At 34.0% G+C, this 23,775-nt stretch overlaps 2 protein-coding genes across 4 annotated transcripts; one reads left to right on the plus strand and one right to left on the minus strand.

Annotated features, from left to right (window-relative positions):
- Positions 1 to 1,896: 1,896 nt before the first annotated feature.
- Positions 1,897 to 5,038, minus strand: LOC104907390 (hypothetical protein). Of its 3 annotated transcripts, none has more exons than XM_010696313.4 (3): positions 4,891 to 5,038; positions 3,305 to 3,454; positions 1,897 to 2,902 (listed from the first exon to the last, which is right to left on the minus strand). In XM_010696313.4, exon 3 carries the CDS (start codon positions 2,709 to 2,711, stop codon positions 1,992 to 1,994), a length of 720 nt encoding a protein of 239 aa, XP_010694615.1. In that variant the 5' UTR covers positions 2,712 to 2,902; positions 3,305 to 3,454; positions 4,891 to 5,038; the 3' UTR covers positions 1,897 to 1,991. The 3 variants fall into 3 exon arrangements, with proteins under 3 accessions (XP_010694615.1, XP_057250336.1, XP_048499250.1); XM_057394353.1 differs by lacking the exon at positions 4,891 to 5,038 and adding an exon at positions 4,465 to 4,867; XM_048643293.2 differs by lacking the exon at positions 4,891 to 5,038 and adding an exon at positions 3,557 to 4,436.
- Positions 5,039 to 14,957: 9,919 nt separating this feature from the next.
- On the plus strand, positions 14,958 to 16,587 carry LOC104907391 (E3 ubiquitin-protein ligase ATL6). Its single transcript, XM_010696314.4, has one exon. The coding sequence runs from the start codon at positions 15,166 to 15,168 to the stop codon at positions 16,354 to 16,356; it is 1,191 nt and encodes a 396-aa protein (XP_010694616.2). The 5' UTR covers positions 14,958 to 15,165; the 3' UTR covers positions 16,357 to 16,587.
- Positions 16,588 to 23,775: the final 7,188 nt, after the last annotated feature.

Genomic DNA, 23,775 nt, shown 5'->3' on the forward strand with positions numbered 1-23,775 from the left:
ATATAATTTATGAAAAAAGAATTACTATGTTAAAAAACAACATAGATAAAAGAGAAGTATTTATAATTGTAAAGCACGACTATGAGAAAAAAAGTTACCGCGTTACTATAAGATGTAGGAAAATTTTCAAAAAAAACCTATCTTTTAAATTATTATTTTTTCAAAAAACTACCTTATATAACAAATATGTTTCGATATACTATCATTTTACGTTTATATTTAATAATAATCGATAAATGAGAATCGTCATAGGTGTTGCTGCTCGTGGGGCAGCGAGAAATGAGGAAAGAAACGAAAAGGGAAGAAAGAAAAGCAATTGATTGGTGATTCAATTATTGTGATTTAATCCCATATATATTAAAATGGTAGTATATTGAAAAAAAATTGTTATATAAGGTAGTCTTTTGAAAGAAAATTTTAAAAAAGTAGTTTTTTGAAAAAAAAATGATTATAAAAGGTAGTTTATCAAACTTTGATGAAAAGTGGATAGCTATACGAGAAAAAACTATCACTGTGTTAGATAATGGTAGATTGTAGATAAAGACTATATGAAAAACGGGTCACTATCACATGACTGGTTGACTGATTCAGATATACGCAAGACTAGCTTATAAAAGTCGCATATTTAAATGACTAACTTTGTTCATTTTAACGACTTTTAATTAAGAGAAAAAAGGTTGATTGATAAACCTACAAGAATATAATTCTCGATCACAAATTCTTATAAAAGACGGTATCACATTAATGTTAACATGAAAACAACTGATTTTATGCTGAAACCACACACGTGCATCATAACCACAGTGATATTAGTTAACCGTTTGAGCCTATTAGTTATGCTAACCTCAAAATTTTTCAGGATGAATTAGTTAAGCGCTAAAATATATTAATCAAGCGTTGAATTATGTTAGTAAAGCGCGTAGACCTATTAGTTATGCTAGTAAAACCATCTCATTTCCCCCTCAATTTATATTTTCTCTCTCCCCTGTCAACTCTAATTTCTATCTTTTATGTCCCTCTCTTCTACCAACTCACGTTTCTCTCTCCTCTACCTATTTCCCTCTCCTCTGCACTACCATTTCCCTCTCTTCCACCCAATTTCTGAAGCCTACATCTCTTTCTTTTTCTTACTTTTCTTTTTTAAACATATGAAACTTTTAACTACATAACATCCTTCTTCGCGACTTCTTCATCTTGATGATAGGAAGTTCTCAAATCTCTTTGTTTCTCTCTATCAATAGGTCTAAACTTTAACGAATCTCTTATTATGAGTTACAACTTTTAAGTAGTTACATTTGGTGATTAGTTATCGTTTTCAGGTAAATAGTTATGCAAGCTTTCATGTTATTAGTTGTAGTTATGATTCTAGATAAATTGTTATATTTGTAAGATTAATAGTTATGGTTCTTAGTTATGGGTAATTGTTTACACATTATTAGTTATAATTTTCATATTATAAGAGATAGTTATGAATCTGGATTAAAGGTTATATATGTAAGGATATACAGAACATCTTCTCTAAGCTGCCATTGTCAGATTATACAGATAAATTCCCCATGTAAATGAGAGAGAGACACCATTTATAACAATATATGAAGAGAAATAAAAGCAATCTTAAATTAGTGGTTTGAAGTATTTATTCCAACCCCCCTTCCACTCCTTCCACCTTTCCACTAATAAGAGAGATTAATAGTTAAAAGGTATGCATTGAAGAACAAGAAAAGAAAGTGAAACAACTAAAACTGAGGGGAACAATAATCACAATATCAAATGAATGATATAATGTTGGGATATTTCCCTCCTACATCCTACACGGATGTTCTACAATAGGCTAAAAAGCAATAGATTGTAAGGCTTCACTATTCTGAAGGAATTGGGATGGAGATCAACTTGAAATATCTTTCGCTCAATGCTGAATTTCATATATCTTACAAAAATGACGGTTCAAATATACTTCATATTGGAACTGTCAGAACATACACATATGACAATCAATCTACCACAAAACTTGTAATCTTTACAACAATCCTAGTCATTTTTGATCCACTAAATGTCAAATTGTCCGCATTAACCAGCTCCCCTCTCTTAAACAATCTCACAACTTCTCTTACCTCCTTATTTGTACATTCCTCCAAAAGTAAAATACAGAAACCCCCAATCCTAACTGTCCTCTCCATCTCAGCAACAAACCGAGAGGGAAACAAAACGATGTCAAACTGAGCAGAGAATGCGAAATCAAAAGCATCATCAAAGAAAGGTAGATTGTAAGGGTCAGCACGGCTAACCAGGGGAGGAGAGTCAACAAGATCGATGGCTGTAACGTCAGACACGCCGATCTGTTGAAGGGCCATGACTTCCTGCCCAGCACCAGCTAAGAGGCAGAGGGACTTTGAAGTGTTAGACAGGATTGAAAATTTGTGCGTAGGGCCGTGTTTCTGGGTGTCAATGAACACGAGGGAAAAAGAATTGACTTTGTTGATCCATGCAGAAGTGGACCAGAGGCGATGGTTTTTCTTCTCAAGGGTAGAGAAAGGGCGAGGGTGATGGTGAGAATCACATGTGGAGTGAGGAAATTTGAAGGGGTTTTGAGGAGAAAAATAGAGTATACAGGTTTCTGGTGGACGAAGCAGGATGGAAACAAGGAGCAGGGTGGCAATTATAGCAACAACTAGAGAGATTTTGTTTAGGAAAGATTGGATATGCATCTCCATCTGTGTTTCTCCTGATATTGAAGAAAAGTCTTGATGAAAAACCCCTAGCAAATTGATAGTTTCTTAGGATGTTTGCTCATCAAATCATAGCTTTTAGAAAATCCAGTGCTAGAATTCCTGACATATCAGCTTCCATACCACATTCTTCTGTCTATTCTCTCAGGCACTGCTTCTCTTGGATATACAAGCACCTGCATGCATACTAAATTTACAAACGTCCAAGCAAAAACAACTACTACACAAAATGGCAAAAAGAACGGTCGAAATAGGATTCATAGAACACCTCAGGACAGTTCTTCTGCTAAGCACTCTATAAACTACTACAATCACATCTTATATACAGAGTATACATACATCAGTTACATATATAATCATTCAGCTTTTTCTTCATTGACGCGATACCTAATTAATGCAATCAGTGAGATAACAGAATCATTTCAGAGGTGAAAGTCACGATTGTCAAAGCTAAAAGGGACACGGGGCTAGGAAATCTAATTGGGAAGACATCCAAGAGTAACATTACGACAATAACGCAGTTATATATGGCACAGTTGACAGCATAAAAGAAAAAAAACAAATATAAAAAAACTTACCAAAAGCATAACCTGCATCACAACAATAAGAGGTATCTTTTTTTCCTTAAATGTGTATAACATGAGCTGCTTCACTTTCTTCAATCAGACCTTCATTCCTCAAACCCTCCAAAACGCTTGGAATATAAGAATTATAAAATCTTCTTCAGACTGTTTGCAGAAGGACAAAAAACATAAGTAAATGCCCAAGTCAAAAACAGTACAGAAAAAAAAATTGACAAAAGAGAATGGAACATAATCAACGCATGGAACCTAATCCAGGATATGAAATCCTTAAAGAGCCCCTAAAACAATTTGAAATTCATCGTGCAACAGCTACTGCATCAGACATGAAAAAACTACCTACTTCATTACATTAGCAAGTTTGCACAACGACGAAAAAGGGAGGGGAAGGGGATGTAGCGCAAACTGAAAAATGGTTCCTAGCTAGAAATTTATTACCCAAACAAAATGTAAAGATTTCAGAATGAATATCACACATTAAGCTCATCGATCAAAGCAAACAGCTTCAACCAATATCATGCAAGAACATTCTCATGGGTCCGATTGGTTTGATGGAAAACATTCTCCAGAAAGTGAAGGAAAATGTTTACAAAAGGATGGAAAATTCTTTTCCACCTTAGTTTTTCTTTTTAAATCCCTTGTCCAACCAAACAACGAAATATGGGTAAAATCGGTTTCTTGAAGAACATTTTCCTCCAAAACAAAGGGAGCCCTAATTGCACCATAAGACAACAATTTCATGATCACACAATATACAATGCACTCGATCAATCAAAATCCCACACATCAATCAATCTACAATACAGATTTAAAGTCCCAACTCAAGATTGATCAATCCACTAATTTAACTACTATAATAGCAGTCAAGTGAATCTTTCTTTTTTCCTGAGTATTCAATTTCAATTTATCTCGTCTAAATCTGCTGGAATCGACTTAATAAAAAATTAGTTTGATTCAACTTAATAATGAACTAAATTTCGATAAAGTGAACTAAATTCAACGTAACTATTGCTCTTTCCTATATTTAAATAGCACCAATTCCATAAAAACCAAAAAACTTCGATGAAAATTTCTTTTAAAAAATCACTATGCATAATCCCTAGTGTTGATATTTGAAAGAAAAATTATAGGTTATACAAAAATAAAAGCGCAAAAACCTCAGATTTGTTGCGGTTAGCTGAGAGAGGTCGGAGAGGTGGAAAAAATAGTGAAGTAAGGAAGCGGCGGTGGTAGATCTCAAAAACACTTGAAAAATTGATCTCATGAAATTAAACAAGAACAAGTGAACACAAATATGCGCATCTACAAATTGTAACATAAATTTTCTTATCATTTACTTCCATGAAACAAAGATGAAATAAGAAGTTAAACCAGAAACTCGAATTATAAGTTTATAACATGTAAATTATCACTAAAAACATGAGATAACATATATGAGAAAGAAAAAATAAGTTGAATTCATGAAACAAACAGCAAAAAACCAATCGCATGAATAATCACATGAAGTAGATCTCAAAAATCGCAATTCCACACCAAAATTCGCAACAAAACAAGTAGATTCATCTAAGGAACAAAACAAGAACCTGGAACGAGCTTCTGTAATTCGAGCTTTGCGTATGACATATGAGAGGTTCCAGAGGTTCTAAAGGAATTCAATTTGCGTATGAATTGGTCACCGTCACCGTCACTGTGAGCGTTTTTGGAGTGTTACTCGCATATAGGCTATACAGTATACATATGTAGTTCAAGACGTTTCTTTTTACTCGCTACACTTCTCATTTCACGGACTCCTAGGCAATTTTTGGAGAAGAGAGAGGTAGAGAGTAAAAAGAAAAGGGACCCATATGAGAGGAGAGAGATGGAGAGAGTTTATTGCCCAAAAAAGAAGTGTAGCAAGTAATGTGAAACTTCCCATAATGGAAAGTGTAGCGAGTAAAAAGAAACGGAGGAAGTATTTTTTTATGCACAACACCCGAAATGGGAAGCTGTTGGGATTTGTTGCTGGGCCGATTGGCCTGAAGTGGGATGGACCAACATGGGAGCAGGGAGAGGAGTAGTGGGCTGATGGGTTACAAAGTCCATATTAGGAGTGGAAGGTGGGGATGCATAAGAAGTGTTAGATATGGGTTAAGGAATACTTCCTCCGTTTCTTAATAGTGGGGGAATACCAAGGAATGTAGAGAGAGAAAGTTGGGACCACAATAAAGTAGAGTAATTCAAGTGATGAAACAAAACAGTTGTGGTCCCCTCTTGCTTTTTGATGGCATATTTGTAATAATATTGAACTTTTTTTACCATTTTGAGCTTGGTTGCACTTATTGTGACTATTTCAAATAAGGGAAATGTTGCACTTATTAAGAAACGGAGGTAGTAGGATATAAGGGAGTAAAACCATCATCCAAAAATTCATATGTAGAAGAAGTAGGGGAATGCAAGTTAGAGAATGAAAAGAATTTTCATCAAAGATAACATGTCGGGAAACAAAAATTTTACGACTCGATAAATCATAGCACTTATAACCTCTATGATTTGATGGATACCCCAAAACACAAATGGTGTTGAACGAGCTTGCAATTTTATTTCGTGAGGTGAAAGGAATAAGAGGATAACACAAGCATCCAAAGACGCAAAGATGAGAGTAGGTAGGATCTTTTTGATAGAGAATTTGTGTTGGTGTTTGATAGGCAAGCTTTTTCTGGGGGAGTATGTTGAGATAAGTAGCCATTTGGAGTGCATGGTGCCAAAAAGAGGGTGGCACGGAAGCATGAGCTAAGCGAGTTCGGGTGAGAAAAGGCCTCGGATTCAAAAACTTCGGTTTTCGCTTCGTTAATGTTCAAGCGCTGGCATTTGTCAATCAAATTTCTTTCCATGATTGGGGGAAGCTAGAGAGATCGAACCCCTAGGGTTAGGGCAGACCAAACTCGAAGCTAGAGAGCACCTATCTTTCAAGGAGAAGATTTTCGATCTTCTACTGTCATCTAATTGAAAGACTAACTACACGAAATCATTCCTTGTATATTTGTTATTCATACGTTGATGGGTGATTATATATTGGTTGAATTAGACAAATCTACCAATTATGATGAATTGATGATAATTGATGTTGCACAAATGTGAGGTTGAAGAAGGGGTGTATTTATATGGATTTTGGGGGAAAGTATTTAAGAATACAATATGATGAATTAGAAACCCAACGATTGATTAGTGAATAATGCCAAATTTGTTATTGCGAGCTTTTTCATTTTGCACGAGAATATTTATAGTACTTGCATTGGAAAGATACATATTTGGACTGGAAAATACAAATATTAAGACTCTGATCCCGAAGGCCAACATAATAGGACTAAAATCCTATGATATTATCTCATGATAGTATATATAGAGCGTAAGCTTGCTTTAAGCACTCAAATTTCTTCAAAGTAACAATGTCGGAGGCACGACCCGAGCAATTAAGGCTAGGAGCGCATTGCCGATGAAAGAGGCAAGATGACCAGTGCACGTACTAGTACTTCTCAGGGGTCGCACTATATCCGGGCACCAAAAATGAAATCAATTACCAATTCCCTTTCTTGTTTTATTCAACCTCTCATCAACTCATTACCATTACATGATGGTAATGGTTCCCCTAATTTGTTACCCCCCCCCCCTCCCCCTCAAGTAACAAAATTGATTACTTGGTGGTAATGTTCACCATCCATTTCCATTCCTTGACATGAAACAAATACTCGATCAAGGTAATCATTTTTGTTACCATTTCCCTCCTCTGTTTGTATTCATTCTTTTTCATTCCATATCTTGAACCAAACCACTTCAAATTCTATATATTCATTGAAAACTGAAATCGCCTCAAATATTTAATAATGGTCATGGAGCATTAGTGTGTCGACTTCCTACCACTTGGGTTACGAAAGCAATAGGATAAACTAATGCATGCCGATTAGTTAAACTAGCTAGGAAGAGCTGGAGTCTGGAGATGTTTCTCAAGAAGGCGAAACTAGGGTTTTTTGTCCCAAACTACCTTTAACTTTTATGTTTTTGCGAGAAACTACCTTATAAAAAAATTGTTGTCCCAAACTACCTTACTTTTACCATTTTGTTGTTGACAACTACCTTAGGCCGATTTCCGACGTTGACTTTTGTTTTTTCCGCTTTTTTATTGTCACATTATATCACTTGACCTCTTCAAACCCTTTTTTTAATTTTCCCCACCCTAATTTCCTCATTTTCCGGTGTGCGCGCGCTCTCTCCCTCATATCTATGAGACACTTTGTACCACCAATCCACCATTAAATTCCTCTTATACTTAAACTAAAATTGAAACAATCACCCTCCTCAATTCCCACAAGGGTAATTTTGTTTTTCCCACAATTTTGAACTGAAAAAACAAAAGTCAATGCCGGAAACCGGCATAAGGTAGCTGTCAACAACAAAATTGTAAAGTAATGTAGTTTAGGACAACAATTTTTTTATGAGAACGTATTGTGTCGGACTCGTCCGACCATAATCTTGGTCGGACGACTTTCAGGTGGTTCCAATTTTTTTTCAGGTAGTCTTCATTTTTTTTTCAGGTGGTTCCAATTTTTTTTCAGGTAGTCTTCATTTTGTCTTCAGTTAGTCTTCTTTGTTTTTCAGTGGGTTTTTGTGCTTCAGTTAGACTTACTTGGGTTTCAGTTGGTCTTTATTCTTTTTCAGGTAGTCTATATTTTTCTTCAGATAGTCTTCATTTTGTTTCAGTTAGTCCATTATTTCTTTCAGTTGGCCCATTATTTCTTTCAGTTGGTCCAACTGAAAGAAAAGAACGTCCAACTGAAAGAAAAGAAAGTCTAACTGAAAGAAGATAAAGTCTAACTGAAAGAAAAGAAAGTTTAACTGAAAGAAAAGAAAGTTCAACTGAAAGAAAGAAAGTCTAACTGAAAGAAAAGAAAGTCCAACTGAAAGAACACAAAGTCTAACTGAAAGAAAAGAAAGTCCAACTGAAAAGAAAACTAACCTGAAAAAAAACCATCCTTCGAATTGATAAAAACAACCATGGCATTGTTATAAGCAAGGAATCACCACTCACCACATTCTCACCATCTTCCTAGTGGTGGTGGTCATGGTGGTACTGATGGTGGCGGCCAACAACCTAACACGATTGCTCTTCAAAGAAACATGTCGCGTCCTCCTTGTTCTTCCTCCATGAATCAGGTTAGAGATGATGGTCCATCATATAACAGGTTAGAGAAATATATGTTATATTCGTTGAACTTCAAATCATTTAGAGGTAACGTGATTATATGAACTTCAGAGAAACATGTATGTCTATTCTGCATATTATACAAACCTGTACAAAAACAGCAGATGATTTGACGAAAAACATATACACTACAAAGGGGCAAAAGGTCCCAAGATATTGCTGATGCGGCGCCGAAGGAGAGAGATGGTGAAGCTGAAGAGGTGGCGCCGAAACCTTAATTTGAGTTGAGGGTCATGTCGTCTGACGAGAATATTGGGTCAGACGGTCTGACCCAATACTTTCACTTTTTTTATTAGGTAGTTTCTCGCAAAAACTTGAAAATTAAAGGTAGTTTGGGACAAAAAATCCGCGAAACTATAAAAAGATGCAACCACAACGGTTTAAGCAAAAAGCAAAAAGCTAAAAGCATGTCTATATCAACAAAGCGTCTCCTGAAAGACAAAAGAAAGACTCATCATATCATATGATAGCAGTAGCAGTCAATAAGCCACATTACTCCACGTTGAACACCAATTATGACGACTATATTACTCCCTCCGTCTTTTTTTATTTGCTACATTTTGCCATTTAGGAGTGTCTCAATTTATTTGCTACATTTGCAAATATTTCCATATATAGTACATAGGTCCCACACTTTATTTACAAATTTGCCATCACTACCTTCTTGATTTTGTAAATGTTTCCATATATAATACATAGGTTCCACAATTTACCTATTTGTTTTTTTGTTAATTCCATTTATGTCAATGGTCCCCACTCCCTCCTTGGTCTTTGTGAAAAAGTGTTTGTAGCAAATAAAAAAAGACGGAGGGAGTACTATATTTCAAACTCTTGCCCAACCAATTAATTGTGCTACAATGCAATTGGATTAGTCTGTACTTTGTACGTTACCTACCTGGCTACCTTCCCCTCTTCTTTTTTCTCTATCTTTCTCCATTTTGTTTTCACATTTTTCGATTTCAAAAGTTGAGGCATCCCTTTTGATTTATTTTATTATTTTTTTTTTGACATCAAGGAAATTTGCATTAATGAAAATCGGGAGTACAACCTAATGGTAATACAACCAAACTAAACAGAAAGAAGAAACAACAAACAGTATGAAAAACTAGCATAACTATGAAAAACAAAGTAACATAAACATTAACTAGAAAAAGTCCAGGCCGAATAACTTTTGTCTTGTGCGATGGTGAGTGAAGATGGATGTGATTGAAAATCTGTTGAAAGACGCAACTCTAAGCCTATTATCTTTATTCATTTAAAAAAGGAAAAAAAGAAAGAAAGAAGACCAATGACGTTGATGTGGAGTATATATGGTGCATCGACTAAGGCTATGTTTAGTTCACCTTATTTTTGCTTATTTCAGATCTAATCAGATCAGATCAGAAAAAATAAGTTCAGATCAGATCATGCTTATATTTAAAAATCATTATATCTTTCATTACATATTAGTAAAAATTATAATAATTGAATATTAATAAAGTACTCATTGAGACGAATCAAACAAGACCCCACATGACTATATTTTTTCTTATATATTGAGAGAAATCTAAAAGATAAAATTTTGTAATCAGATCAGATCAGATCAGAAAAAATAAGTTCAGATCAGAAAATTTCAGGTGAACTAAACATAGCCTAAGAAGATAATGCTTTCAAAAAAAAAAAAAGACTAAGAAGATAAAATGGTAAAAGTCGTAGAGTTTGGGGTTATAAGTTTATGACATTTTAATAAGAATTTAAACGCTCGCAGGGAGACACATACAACAAAAAGATGACATGAATAGAAGTAGTCATAAACTCAAAATGATATAAAGAAGTGGGTTTTCAATAACATATCTCTATTATATAAATCAAGGGGAGCAATTGTGTCCCCTTTGAATTTACATATTCACCTCTCCATAATATAAAACCATTACACACATAAACTTACCAAAAAAAAAAAACCAAATCTCTATTAAACCTAATCAACTCATATAATTGTCAATCACATACACTTGCTAATAAAAAAGATTCAATCAAATTAAAGTTAGATCCAATCAACTAAAAAAATTCGTAATCAAGAACTTACCAAAAATTAATATCACAGACAATAAAAAAAACATGGCATTCTCATTACAAAGACAGCTCATATACAAAATTAATCACAAATACAAATTTCAAAACAAAATCAGTTTTTTGATTACTTGAATATGCAATTTTATCACTTATAGTTACTTTACAAATATTTTTAGATACTATTTGTAAGTATTTAAATACTTCTTACTCACCAAATGAAGGTAAACGTCGATACTTACTTTCATACTTTTATTTTTCATTTCTTTTAATACCGAGTAATAATTATGCCTAAAATGTCATCGCACGCATAGCGTGCTGAAAAAGCTAGTACTAATTAATAGAAGAGAATGGAAGCATTGACAACTAGAGATGGTTCATGTAGATAATATCATTCCATTAAATCCATTGTGTTTTTGTTAGGACACTATATATGAATATATGATATGGATTAGGAATAGGATTGTTATTCCTAATATCTGATGAAGTAGGACTCTCTTCTTAGGTTGTATAAATATATTTTGACAATCAATGAGAAAGATGACTAAAATTAAACCTAATTTAACATGATCTCAAGAGCCAACGATTAAAAATCTTCTCGACCCAAAAACCTGAAAAAACACGAATACAACCTGGGCTCAAATCAGCCGAACCAAATCTAGATCCAAAGCTTCGTTTTTTTCGAACCTCTCCTTGAGTGTTCATCATATACATATTCTTCGATTCAAACCTATTCTCGCGGCACACGCCGAGTAATCATGATTGAAAAAACTAACGTACCTGAAACTAACAACACCAAATACTCCGTACTACAAGAGAAGAGATGAGAATATATCACTCTGTACTAGTTGAAATTATGTCGGCAACTCGTTCTTGAATCTGTTGTCTCCTACTCCAATTGTACCCCAAGACTTCTGTGTTACTCACAATACTCCCTTGTATCTCTTTACCCAAAATCAGACAATATGCTTGCATGTCTTCTTGCGGTAGAAATTAGGGATTTATATACCCAATTGAGAAATCCTCAATTATCAAATTTTTGGAAATTACTTGTAGAGAAAAAGATGTGATTTCTTATTTGTTCCATAATTCCCTAATTACCTTGTTTCGTATCTTGGAGATTCTTGATGTGAATTATGTAAACATGGAAAACAAAGAACTCTTTCTTTGATTTTCTCGTGAAACAGTGAAGATGGGGTAAGTTTACTCCTTTTTTTTGTTTACCTTTTATTTGCTCTCACGTGTAGTCTTTTCTTTGTAATATACTTGCTTTAATTACTTTGCTTCTTTCTTTTGTTCTTTGTTGCCTTTTTCACCAATGTGGGCCTATAATTAAATAAACACACTATTTAAGATAATTAACCACTACTCCCTCCGTTTCCTAAAGATCTTCCCTCTTTCCGTTTAAGGGTGTTTCCAAAAGATCTTCCCACTTTTGCTTTATTCCTTATTTGGCAAAACAAATTTCCCTATTTACCCTCTCATGTCACTATCATATGGTCCACCATTACATTATTAATTCAATTTTACTCCCTTTCTCTCTCCTACTTTAACCCCTTTTTATTTGTTTATTTATCTTAACCTCTTTCTCTCTCCTACTTTACTCACACCATGCCCCACACAACTTGATTTTCCTTGGTATCTGTAGGAACAGTAAGTGGGAAGATCTTTAGGAAACGGAGGGAGTATAATATAATATAGACATATATAACCCACTAATAGTAAAAGTTAATAAAAATTATAGAATAACGCATAGAAGACGACTATAAGACTAAATTTAGGGAACAAAAATATGTAAATATATACACTTATCAGGCAACGAAAATAAAATGATTGCTAATATTTATTTTGGCTACTAAAAATTTATATTTGTTGCTATTTTAACAACCAAAACTATAATTTTGTTGCCATATGTTACATCTATAAATACTTTAAGAACAATTGTTATACTTGTTATTTGAATAACGTGCATCTTTATATTAGGGAGCTCATATGTTAAGATACTTCACAGTTAAGCGTGCTCGACGACTGGGAGTAATCTTGGGATGAGTGAACTCCTGGGAAGTTGGGATGGCTACCAAAATTATTAAATTTGGTTGCTATTTAGCAATCAAAATTAATAAGTTTGTTGCTAATTAGCAACAAAAATTAATAATTTAGTTGCTATTTAGCAACGAAAATGAAAAAAAATTGGTTGCTATTTAGCAACGAATTTGTAGTTGGTTGCTAAAAGGGCAACAAAATTTACCTCTTTTTCGTTGCTAAATACAATTGGCGACTGACCCTTTAGCAACCAAACATTTTGGTTGCCAATTTCGTTGCTAACAACATTAGCAACCATTTTTGGTCATTTAGTAACGAAAATGGCTAGTTGCTAAATCCACTTATTTTTGTAGTATATGCAGGATGAAAAAATTGTTGATTTGAAGTAGACACCTAGGTGTTGGTTTGCAAAATTGGCCACTGATCTGAAAGCTTATGGGTTTAAGCAGTCATATCATAACTATTCCTTGTTCACTCTAACAAGGCAAAATATTCAGCTGAACGTTCTTATATATGTTAATGATATGATTATTGCAGGGGAATGATTAGAATGTATGCTTTACTGAACTTCAAATCTCTTATCGTGATAAATTTTTTAAAATGAAGGATTTAGGTGCTTTGAAATATTTCATAGGCCTGAGATTGCCAGGGAGCACAGGGAATTTTTATGAGTCAACATAAATATGCCTTGATATCATATCTGAGGCTGGCTTATTGGGTTCCAAGCAGCCTGTCGAGTTTCCTATGGAGCAGTACCATCAGCTTGCTTTGGCTGATGGTCCTTTGTTTGATGATGAGGAGAATTATCGCAGATTGATGGGCAGGTTGAATTATCTTGCTGTTACTGGACCTGATCTAGCATATTCTGTTCATATTTTGTCACAGTTTATGCAGGCACCTAAGGTTGTTCACTAGGAGGCTGCTCTGCAAATGATTCAATATTTGTAGAAAAATCTAGGATAGAGAATATTTTTTCGTTCTGACAGTGATCTCCACCTTGAAGGGTGGTGTGATTCTGATTGGACTAGTTGTCCTATTACTCGGAGATCCTTGAGTGGATGGTTTATATTATTGGGATATTCTCCTGTCTCGCTCCTAGAAGACTACGAAGCAGCCTACAGTGTCTTGATCGTCTGCAAAGGCAGGATATCATTCTATGGCTATTATTGTGTGTGAATTAAAGTGGTTAAAACAACTACTAGGTGATCTTGGAGTTCAACATCCTACAGGAATGTAATATATTGCAAGGAATCTTGTGTTTCACGAACGTACTAAACATATTGAGGTAGATTGTTATTTTGTTCGAGATGCAGTGCGTGACTGATGGTCTAGTGAGTCTGTCATATGTTCCTACTAAGTTTCAGTTTGCAGACATTTTTACTAAAGCACTTGATAGGACTCAATTTGAATTTTTGTTGTCCAAGTTGGGCATTCGCAATTTGCACGCTCCAACTTGAGAGAGGGTGTTAGGAATAGGATTGTTATTCCTAATATGTGATGAAGTATGACTCTCTACTTAGGTTGTATAAAATATTCTGATAATCAACGAGAAGGATGACTGAAATTGAACCTAATTTAACAGTTTTGTCTTTATTATTATAAAAAATCTAAGTAAATTCTCATTGAACTAAATCAGAGTAAACCAAAATCTAAATCTAATTTAGATAAACATAACTATTATACAATTGAAGAGAACTTTTAAAAAAAGTATCTTTTAAACAAAAAATCCTACTAAAATCTTTATAATAAACTCAAAGGTCATTGACTATAAAATACAAAATACCAAACAATTTAATCAAAGTATTGAATTAGGCACATATTATCGAATATGACATGAAAACAATTAAACGCCGCCTCCTACCACGAGACAAGTTTCAAGAATACAAATTAATTAATCCGTCAAAGTAAACCATATTTTGGTAGTTTTTTTTTTTCCAGTTGAAAGCAACTTAATATAAGCATAAGTAAAATCATTACTCAAATAATTCTCAAAAACAGTATCTGATATCTTGATAGAATTAGTTAATGTATAGAAAATATATTACTACAAATACCGAAATTACAAGTAACAGAAACTAATACATAGAAAATACAACTACTCGCAAATAAAGAGGCTGAAAGACTGATTTTGCAATTATTATGAGATGGGGAGCATCAAACACATAAATCAAACGTAGTAGAATTCTTCGAGTAGTAAAATTTTCCGATAAGGTTTGCTTTTGTTTGTTTTTTTTGGGGTGAGATTTTCCAAGAAGCTTCCACAAAAAAAAAAAAAGAAAAAAAAGAGAGAACTTATTCAAAAGTCTCGAGTGGATCCCACTGCCTACAGCCCAACACCACTGACTATTTTATTCCTCCTTCAACTGATCCTATACGACATTAAATTCAATTCACAATCCTCTTTGATCTCTCTCATTCTTTTTATAAACTCCCACCTTTCTTTTCTCATCCTCTTCTTACTTCCTCTACATTTTTGCAATGCCCCAAAATCACACCCCAAAATCCTCCAAAATATAAATTCACTCACGTGATGAATAACATCCATTTTCCCCAATTCATCACTCCCATTATCCTTATATTACTCCTCTCGAGTCAACCCACCCGGGCTCAGCCCAGCGGGCCCGGGAACAATCTTGGTCCCGATGGCGGGAGGTTCAGCCCGTCTATGGGTGTGATCATCATAGTTCTTGTTGCTGCACTTTTTTTCATGGGGTTCTTCTCCATCTACATCCGCCACTGCTCCGACAATCCGAGTACCGTCGGTGTCCCTGGTCGTGGGATTGGTTCCGTATTAAGACGCTCGCGTCGAGCCCCTCGCGGGCTCGACGCAGAAGTCATCGAGAGCTTCCCTACGTTCGACTACGTATCCGTTAAAAATGCTAAGATAGGCAAAGGCGCGCTCGAATGCGCTGTTTGCTTGACAGAATTCGAAGACGAAGACACTCTACGACTCATACCAAAGTGCGATCACGTATTTCACCCTGATTGTATCGACGCTTGGCTTATAGGCCATACTACCTGCCCTGTATGCCGATGCAACCTTGCGGACGACACGCCAATAATAAGCATTGAAGAGTCTAACCACGTCGTAGTGGAGGTAGACGAACTAAGATCGGAAAACTACAATAATAATGATAACAACAACAACAACAACAACAATGAAAACGAGGAGAGTACTGATTCTATGGAGCAGCCATTACATGGTTGGACAATGAGTAGAAGCCGTACGATGAGAAATGTATCCTTTGGACGGCCAAGATGGTTGGGGAAGTTAACAAGATCACTTACAACAGGACACGTGGCGGTCAAACAATGGGAAAATATGGAGAGATTTACTCTAAGATTACCTGATGAGGTACGCAAGCAGATAATGAGTGGAAAGTTGGTGAGGACAACAAGTTTGGTGGTTCTACCAAGAGAAACTAGCTCTAGAAGAGGTTATCGAACCGGGTTTGGTGAAGGGAGTAGTCGAGGCCGGTCCGACCGACCAGATCGAGCTAGTCGGTCAGACCGGTGGGTCTTTTCTTTAGCGCCGCCTTTTTTTACTAGAGTTCCATCTATAAAGTCGCCTAAAGTTGTGGACAATATGAATACGAGTCGAGCTGGCTCTTTGCGTGGTGGTTCTATTCGAGAGAATGTAACTAGTATTACATCATCTACAAGTAGGGAAGGTTCTTTGCGTGGTGCTATGCAAGCTGAGTTGACTCACTTACCTGTCTAAAGTTAACAATTTTTTTACCTGTAAATTAGTTTACATTTTCATGTTTCTTCTAATTTTTTATTTTATTTTTTTTATAATTTTTGTGGTGGTAAGAATATTTACCAAAACATGACAAGACTTATTTGGACACGCATATAGAGAATTTTTTTTTCCTATTTGTTTTTTGTACTACAAATTAGTGTAAATCTTATTTTATTATATATATATATATCGGGTACTTATAAGATAGAATTTGCGACGTAATTATAAAATAGCTTTGTATTATGTAATAAGTGACCATAGCAACACCTCAAATTTATATGGTTATGATTTAAATTAAGATATTTACCTAAATCTAATTCCTAACATATGTATATTTGGATGTATAATAGGCGTCTAGTATATTAGGATGGTCTTATTCGTATAAAAAGTATTTCTTTTGTAAAACATAGGTCATTAGTTGAATTGAGAATCATTGGAATTGACTCAAGTGGTGAGTTTTTCCATCTATAATGTAAGTAATGACTAAGGTTCAATTCTAACTCCAAGTGTTTGCTTTGGATTTGAAGGGAGGAGGAGGGTTTGGAGGAATGTTTGACTTGTAATGGATCTTTGGATGCCTAAAGAATTTCTTATTACTATTTTTTTTAAAAGGTCATTAGTTGAATTGATAAATTTGACAAGTAAAAAAAGTTAGAACTAAGCGGAAAGTTTCTTGAAAAAACCATTATTCTTTATATACTTTTATCTTCTTATGCTCGAAATTTAAAGTGTGTTCTTCAACACGTCCACGATCCATTATTATAGTAATTAGTCGATTTAGTTTCTATATAATATATTATGTACATATGGTTGCTAATAGTTAATTAACTTAGGTTGAATAATCATATTAGTAGTGACTTAAGAAAATGTTAGGAGTCATATGTCACCGATGATATTTTTAAATAATTGTGATATTTTGGGTTGGACAACAAGGAATTGGTCTGTAGAATATTAGAACTAATAAAAATTGCTTGCAACTTTGACACATTCTAATAACTGCAATAATTTAAGATATTGTTTTTGAATATCCTGGGTTTATTGTCTTCTTTCATAGTCAAATTAGATCATTGCAATTTTCATAATGACTTATCAAAATTAACATGGCGGGCAGCATGATCATACATATATGTTAAGAAATTTCCTCGGTTACCTTTACTGGTCAAATAATACATGGCTTAAATTAATGGGACATAAAGACGAATATAGCTGGTCCATTTCCACCCATCCTTTTTCTCTTTTCAAATTCTATTTGATTCGTTGCTAAATGCTAACTTACTACAGCCATTTAGCCAGCATCATATTATTCATATTGTACTTCAAAGAATAATGAAAGATTATGTCACATGGATGGTTTAATTTAGAAGGTGCTTACTACCAGATAATTGGTTCTGATGTGTCGAATGCGATTTTGGTTTTGTTTATATTTCAAGTGGGTTGGGTTCGGTGAAAACCATGAGAATCATTGAGCGAAATTTTCATGAATTGAGCAAAAATTTAAAAAATAAGCAAAAAAAAAGTTAAAAAAATGAGCAAAAGTATAAAAGGAGTAGAAAATATTAAATGAGCAAAAATGTAAAATGAGCAAAAATATAAAATGAGATAAACGTAAAATGAACATAAAAAAGCTAAATGAGAAAAAACGTAAAATGAGCAAATCATAAAATGAGCAAAAAAATGTTAATTCATAACATTTTCTTAAGTCAATTTTAATTGTTACGTTTACATTTATTGCTATATACAATGGCAATAGTAATTTTAATAGTATTCCATATAGGATACTTGCTATAAGTGTATGTCACAAATGTTAATTTAATAGTATATTGTTGTTATAAAATTATTGCAATTTTAGCCATAGGCAGTAAAAGACTGCGTGAGAGGATAAAAAAACATTTAGATTAACCTATTGTTGTGTTTTTTTTAAAGAAATCACAATAATAGATTAATATTAATATTATTTAATCTATTGCCGAGGTTTCTTTGACAATCGCAAGAATTTCCCCTTTTATCAACTAAAAGAGCTAAGGTTTCCTTTCATTTTTCAGTCATTACCTTCAAGTGGCAGTCGTTTTACTCAATACTCCCCTCATTTCGTCCTCTTTCTCCTCTTCGAGATTCCTCATTTAGATCTCCATCTCTCGTTTCTCTTTCCTCATTTCACTCATTTCTCTCTCCTCCTCGAGCTTCCTCCTCCGTCGCTATTCTTCAAGTATGTCGCTTGTTCTTCTCCTTCGTCAAACGTTCTTCTTCGTTGGCCGTTTAGATCACCTAACGAAAATAATAAGTCAAACCTATTATTGTGGTTCTAGTACCGCGTGCAATCCATTGTTGCGTCTTGATTTGCGGTGATGCAACATCTGCAGCAATATATATGCCACTTAAAAGGCGTAGCAATATATAACTATTCTACTAATGAGTAGTAATAGAGATATATATTAGCCTATATATGCACACAATGAGTGATAACACATATAAAATTCTGCAGAAAAATACAGTATGTAATATTTATTGGAAGGGAAAAGAGGATGAAGATTATGAAAGGGAGAAGGACAAGACATCGATAAAACTGTAAAATAAAAAATTTATGAGATATCTGTAACAAATATTTATGGGATTTGTGCTATTAAATTAGGGGTTTCTTTCTGACAAAAAGAGGTATAATTGATGATATTAATTTTAGAAGTTAATCACTTCCAGGTAAAGTATTCTATTTTATTATATTTTTCTTTTTCTAATTAGTTTTTTTTGAAATAAACATTAATTCATTGATTTAAAGTCATACGACATCTACAATAGAAGTCAGAACTAAACAAATACATATCAAAATGAAATAAATACAATTCTAATATGATAAAACCACGATCGTTGAGTAGATCTAACACTTCTGAAAATCCTTGTCTTTCACATCACTGTCTGATGCAGCCTTCTGCAAGGGGGTATGTCGATCTTTTTCTAATTAGTTAATTTGTTGGTATTTTATACTTCCTCTGTGACGAAATAAGTGCGACAATTTTCCTCGACATGGACTCCTAGAGAGAATTTGGTAATGGTAGTTTATGAGGTGTATTAGGGAAAAATGAGGAGAGAAAATCTATATTATATAAGGGAAGGGAGGAGCAACGGTGTCCTATTTTGAAACGCCTATTTTGCCCCCCTTCCCTTTCTAAATTATAAAAGGAATGTCAAAATCAAAATCGGCACTCAAAGAAAACTACCGAAAATAAATTTACAACACTCACTCACAAATCACTTAAAAGAAGAAACTTTACAAATCACCCATACAATTGAGAAAATCACGTTATAAAAATCACGAAATCACTCAAATAATCATGAAACTTTATTAAAACTTAAAATTAACATACAAACTAAAACTAGCTAATAACCTAGAACGTCAATACATACAAAAACATTTACAAAAATTTACTTACAAATCACTATTCTCAAGAACCATTCACAATTAATGGTGGGTAATGATAAAAAATAGAGGTGTATTTGTAGTGAAATCAGAATTTAGAAGTTAGACAAAGAAAAAAATTATTTACTTTTTTATAGTGTTTTCTATATATAATGAAACTTTTACATATATTTGGACTTATTTTTTTCTATTATATAATAACGATTAATTATCAAGGTAAAAAGGTTTATGTAAAATATCATGCAAGAATTAAAGTCAACATATCTCTATTATATAAGGGAAGGGGGAGCTATGGTGTCCCCGAATGAAGAGACTATGTTACCCCTTCCTATTCTAAATTACAAATTCACTTACAATCAAAGGGGACTTCAATTAAAAATATCAAAAATATAATTATAACAATCACTCATAAATCAACTAAAATCATAAAATTGCATAATTTACGTTATGAAAATCACTAAAATGAGGAAACTTTACAAAAACTTAAAAATTCACTTACAAACTACTCCCTCCGTCCCTTAATAGAGTGCCCATTTCTTTTTTGGACACTATTCAAAGGTAAAGAAAGCCCTCAAAAAATATTTCTAATATATAAGAAAAAACATAGTCATGTGGGGTCTTGTTTGATTCGTCTTCATTACGTACATTAAGAAAATCAAACTTTTATAATTTTTACTAATATGAAACTAAAGATATTAACGATACAAAACGTGCATTGGCAAACGTGCATTGGAGAAATGGGCACTCTATTAAGGGACGGAGGGAGTACAACCTATGAAAAAATTGACTTGAAATCAAAGTGTCTACTTTCTTTATAATTTTGTGAAGTATTGTACTTAATTCAAAAATCAACTAAAAAATTATAATATTAGAAATCATAAATAAATTCAATAAAATTTCTATTTTGTTCATAAAATTTAACTTTGAAAAGTAAAAAAAAAAAAACAAAAAGAATGGTGAGAGACTTAAGTGACAGAAACTAAACCAATCAAATTTTGCAACTAAAAACAATTATACTTCGTATGTCTAATTAATGTTCAAATTTTGACTCTTATGCCGAAGAAAATCGAGTTTCTGTTTTGAAAAAAAATTCAAGCACGCATCGCGTGCAAAAAATTCTAGTATTGCATAATCAAACCCCATCTTCATCTCCAACCACCGGACCAACCACCACCTTCACCACCAACAACCACACCAACCACCACCTTCACCACCGACAACCACACCAACCACCACCTTCCCCATCGACCTTCGCCGCTGACCAACCACCATCACCTCGTCACCACCGCACCAACCACCTTGACCACAACCAATTCACCCAAAAATTTCGAAAAAAACCCCAAACCCAGACATTTGAACCCCCAAACCTAGACATTTGAACCCCAAAATTGAATCATAAACCTTAAATTAGAACAAATCGAGTAACACTTCCATCGCTCTTCTTCTTCTTTGAACGGCAGTGGTGGTGGGGTTCGCGTTTTGTTCTTTTCCACCATCACCGACAACTACCAGGCCCTTATTCTTCATCTCCCTTATTCTTCCTCTCCTTTTGTTCTGTTCTCCTTCTTCTTTTCTCCTCTTCTTCGAAGTTCGAATTGTGGTGACTGGTGTGGTTTTTTGAAGTCGTGGTAGTTATCGGTATTGAATGGTGGTGGGTTTAGGGTTTTTGAAATGGTGATGGTGGTCGGTTTGAACAATATGGGGAAGGTAATGGTGGTCGGTGGCGAGTGGGGGTGGTGAAAATGAGATGGTTGGTGGTTGTGATGGAGTGGGGGGTGGTGGTGATGAAACCGAGATGTGTGATGGTGTAATGATGAGTGGAGGTTGGTGGTGGTGATGAGTGGTGGGTAGAGATGGTAGTGGGTAATGGACCCTACCTGGATCCGTAAATTTAGATACATTTTTGACATATCCGGATTGTCAAATTTTGGATCCTATGGATCCGGGTAGGATATGGATCCTCCTTGAAAAAAAGGGATTTGGACCGTGTCCTAAACTATTACCCGGATCAAGATTCGTTTACATGTTTTTATAATAATATTATTATTATTTAATATTATATTACCATAATATTATAATATTAATTGATACATGTAAAAACGAATTTTTGCTTTAATTTCGAATTATTGTTCTAATTAATGTCTGATTTTAGTGCGAATTTACTGGATAATTGAGTTCAAAAATTGGGTTGATTAATCTAGAGTTTGATAACTGAATATGTAATATCCTGAAAATTTAAACCTTCTTAAATTAATTAATAATAATTAGTGGTTAATTTTTTTTTTTAATAATAATAAGTTATAATCGAAATTTCATTATTTTATGTCCAAGTAATGGATAATTAGTTTGTTATAAGATATATATTTATTATGTACGGCAAGAGTTGTAATTAATAACAAGTTATGTTAAATGATTTCATTAATTAAAGTAAGAAAACAAAATAATAAATAAATTAGATACTAGAACTACTTCTAATCCAATAATAGAACAAATTAGTGGTATTAGGGATAGAAAGGAAAAGAAAAAGAGAAAATAAAAAAAAGAGAAAAGAAAAGAAAAGGAGAAAGAAATAAAGATTTATGAAAATAAAATAAAAGAAAAATAAAAAGGAAAAAGGAAACTAAGCCAATAAGCATCAGTGAGTTTCTCCATCTCGATTTTCTTCAAAACCCACCTGTGAACTACTAACTCAAATGGATTTCTTGCACAAATCAAACTTATTTTCAAACTAAATTCAATTACTCACCCCAAATCACCAATAACCCATTTATTTCCATTCAAATTTCATCAATTCAATTGGGTAAAATTTGAGCTCAACCATGGCTATAAATAGCCATGTTCATTGCCTCAAACCACCATCCATCATCACTACACAATTCATTCAAAAACTCCCCGGAATCCACAACCTCGCCGGAAAACTACCATAATTCGCCGGAAAAAGCCAACCAAAAACACCCCTCAAAGCTTTCATATTTTCGCACCACAACTCTCTCTCCTCTGTTTTCGGGTCAGCCACCCCACGACCACCGCAGCACCACTGACTGCCGTCGTACTTCTGCCACCACACACAACCACCACACCGTCACCCACCCGCACTTTTCTCCTTCGTTCGCCCACCCTTCCTCTCACCCAACTTTCTATCTCTCTCGTCCCCTTACTCCCTCCTCGTGCGCCGACGAACCACACCCATCGCCACCGGACCTCCGCGCCGGCGAGCCACGCCCAGCGCCGCCATAACCACCCTCTCGCGCCTTCCGCCGATGCTGCTGCAGCTCAAAGTCGCAGCCAATCTCTCTCCTCTCCTGTTTTCGTGACTGCTCAGTTGAGCAGGAGGTATGAAGATACCTCTCTTAACTTTGTTTTCATTTCATTGTTTTGTTTAAATGAGTTAAAGCCCAACATCATATTACTCACTTAACTCATTGGGCCAACAAGCTATTTTTAACTTCAATTAAACTAATCTACAATACTCATCAATTTATTAGACTTAATAACTAATTAGTTAGGTTACATGTTTATTTAAATTTTTCTAATCAAGTATAATAAGAACTAAACTAATTTAGTTAATTATCACCAATGGTTCACCTTATTTTTGTAATATGAAACTTGTTAACTTACTTAAGTTAGTGGATTAAATTATAAATTTACGACAACTATTTATGATGATAAACGTATAATATTACGAATTGACAAGAAACTTAGCATAACGTCACCTAGTATTATAATATATTCTTATTAATATAAAATAATAAGGAATGTTAGTAATTTACGATTAATTGGGTTACGATAATCGAAATTGTTTTATTAACTTGTTGAAGATAATTTATGTATTAATTGAACAAGGTACTTAATAGGATAACATATGATAATTAAATTATAATTCTATTAATTATAGTAACTAAGTAAAGTTAATTATAAAAGTTGAAATAATGAATATATGTAGCGTCAACAACGATCTTCGATAATAAAAAGTAACACCAATAACT

This window comes from Beta vulgaris, chromosome 4 (genome assembly GCF_026745355.1).
Source record: "Beta vulgaris subsp. vulgaris cultivar EL10 chromosome 4, EL10.2, whole genome shotgun sequence".
Lineage (NCBI taxonomy): Eukaryota > Viridiplantae > Streptophyta > Magnoliopsida > Caryophyllales > Amaranthaceae > Beta > Beta vulgaris.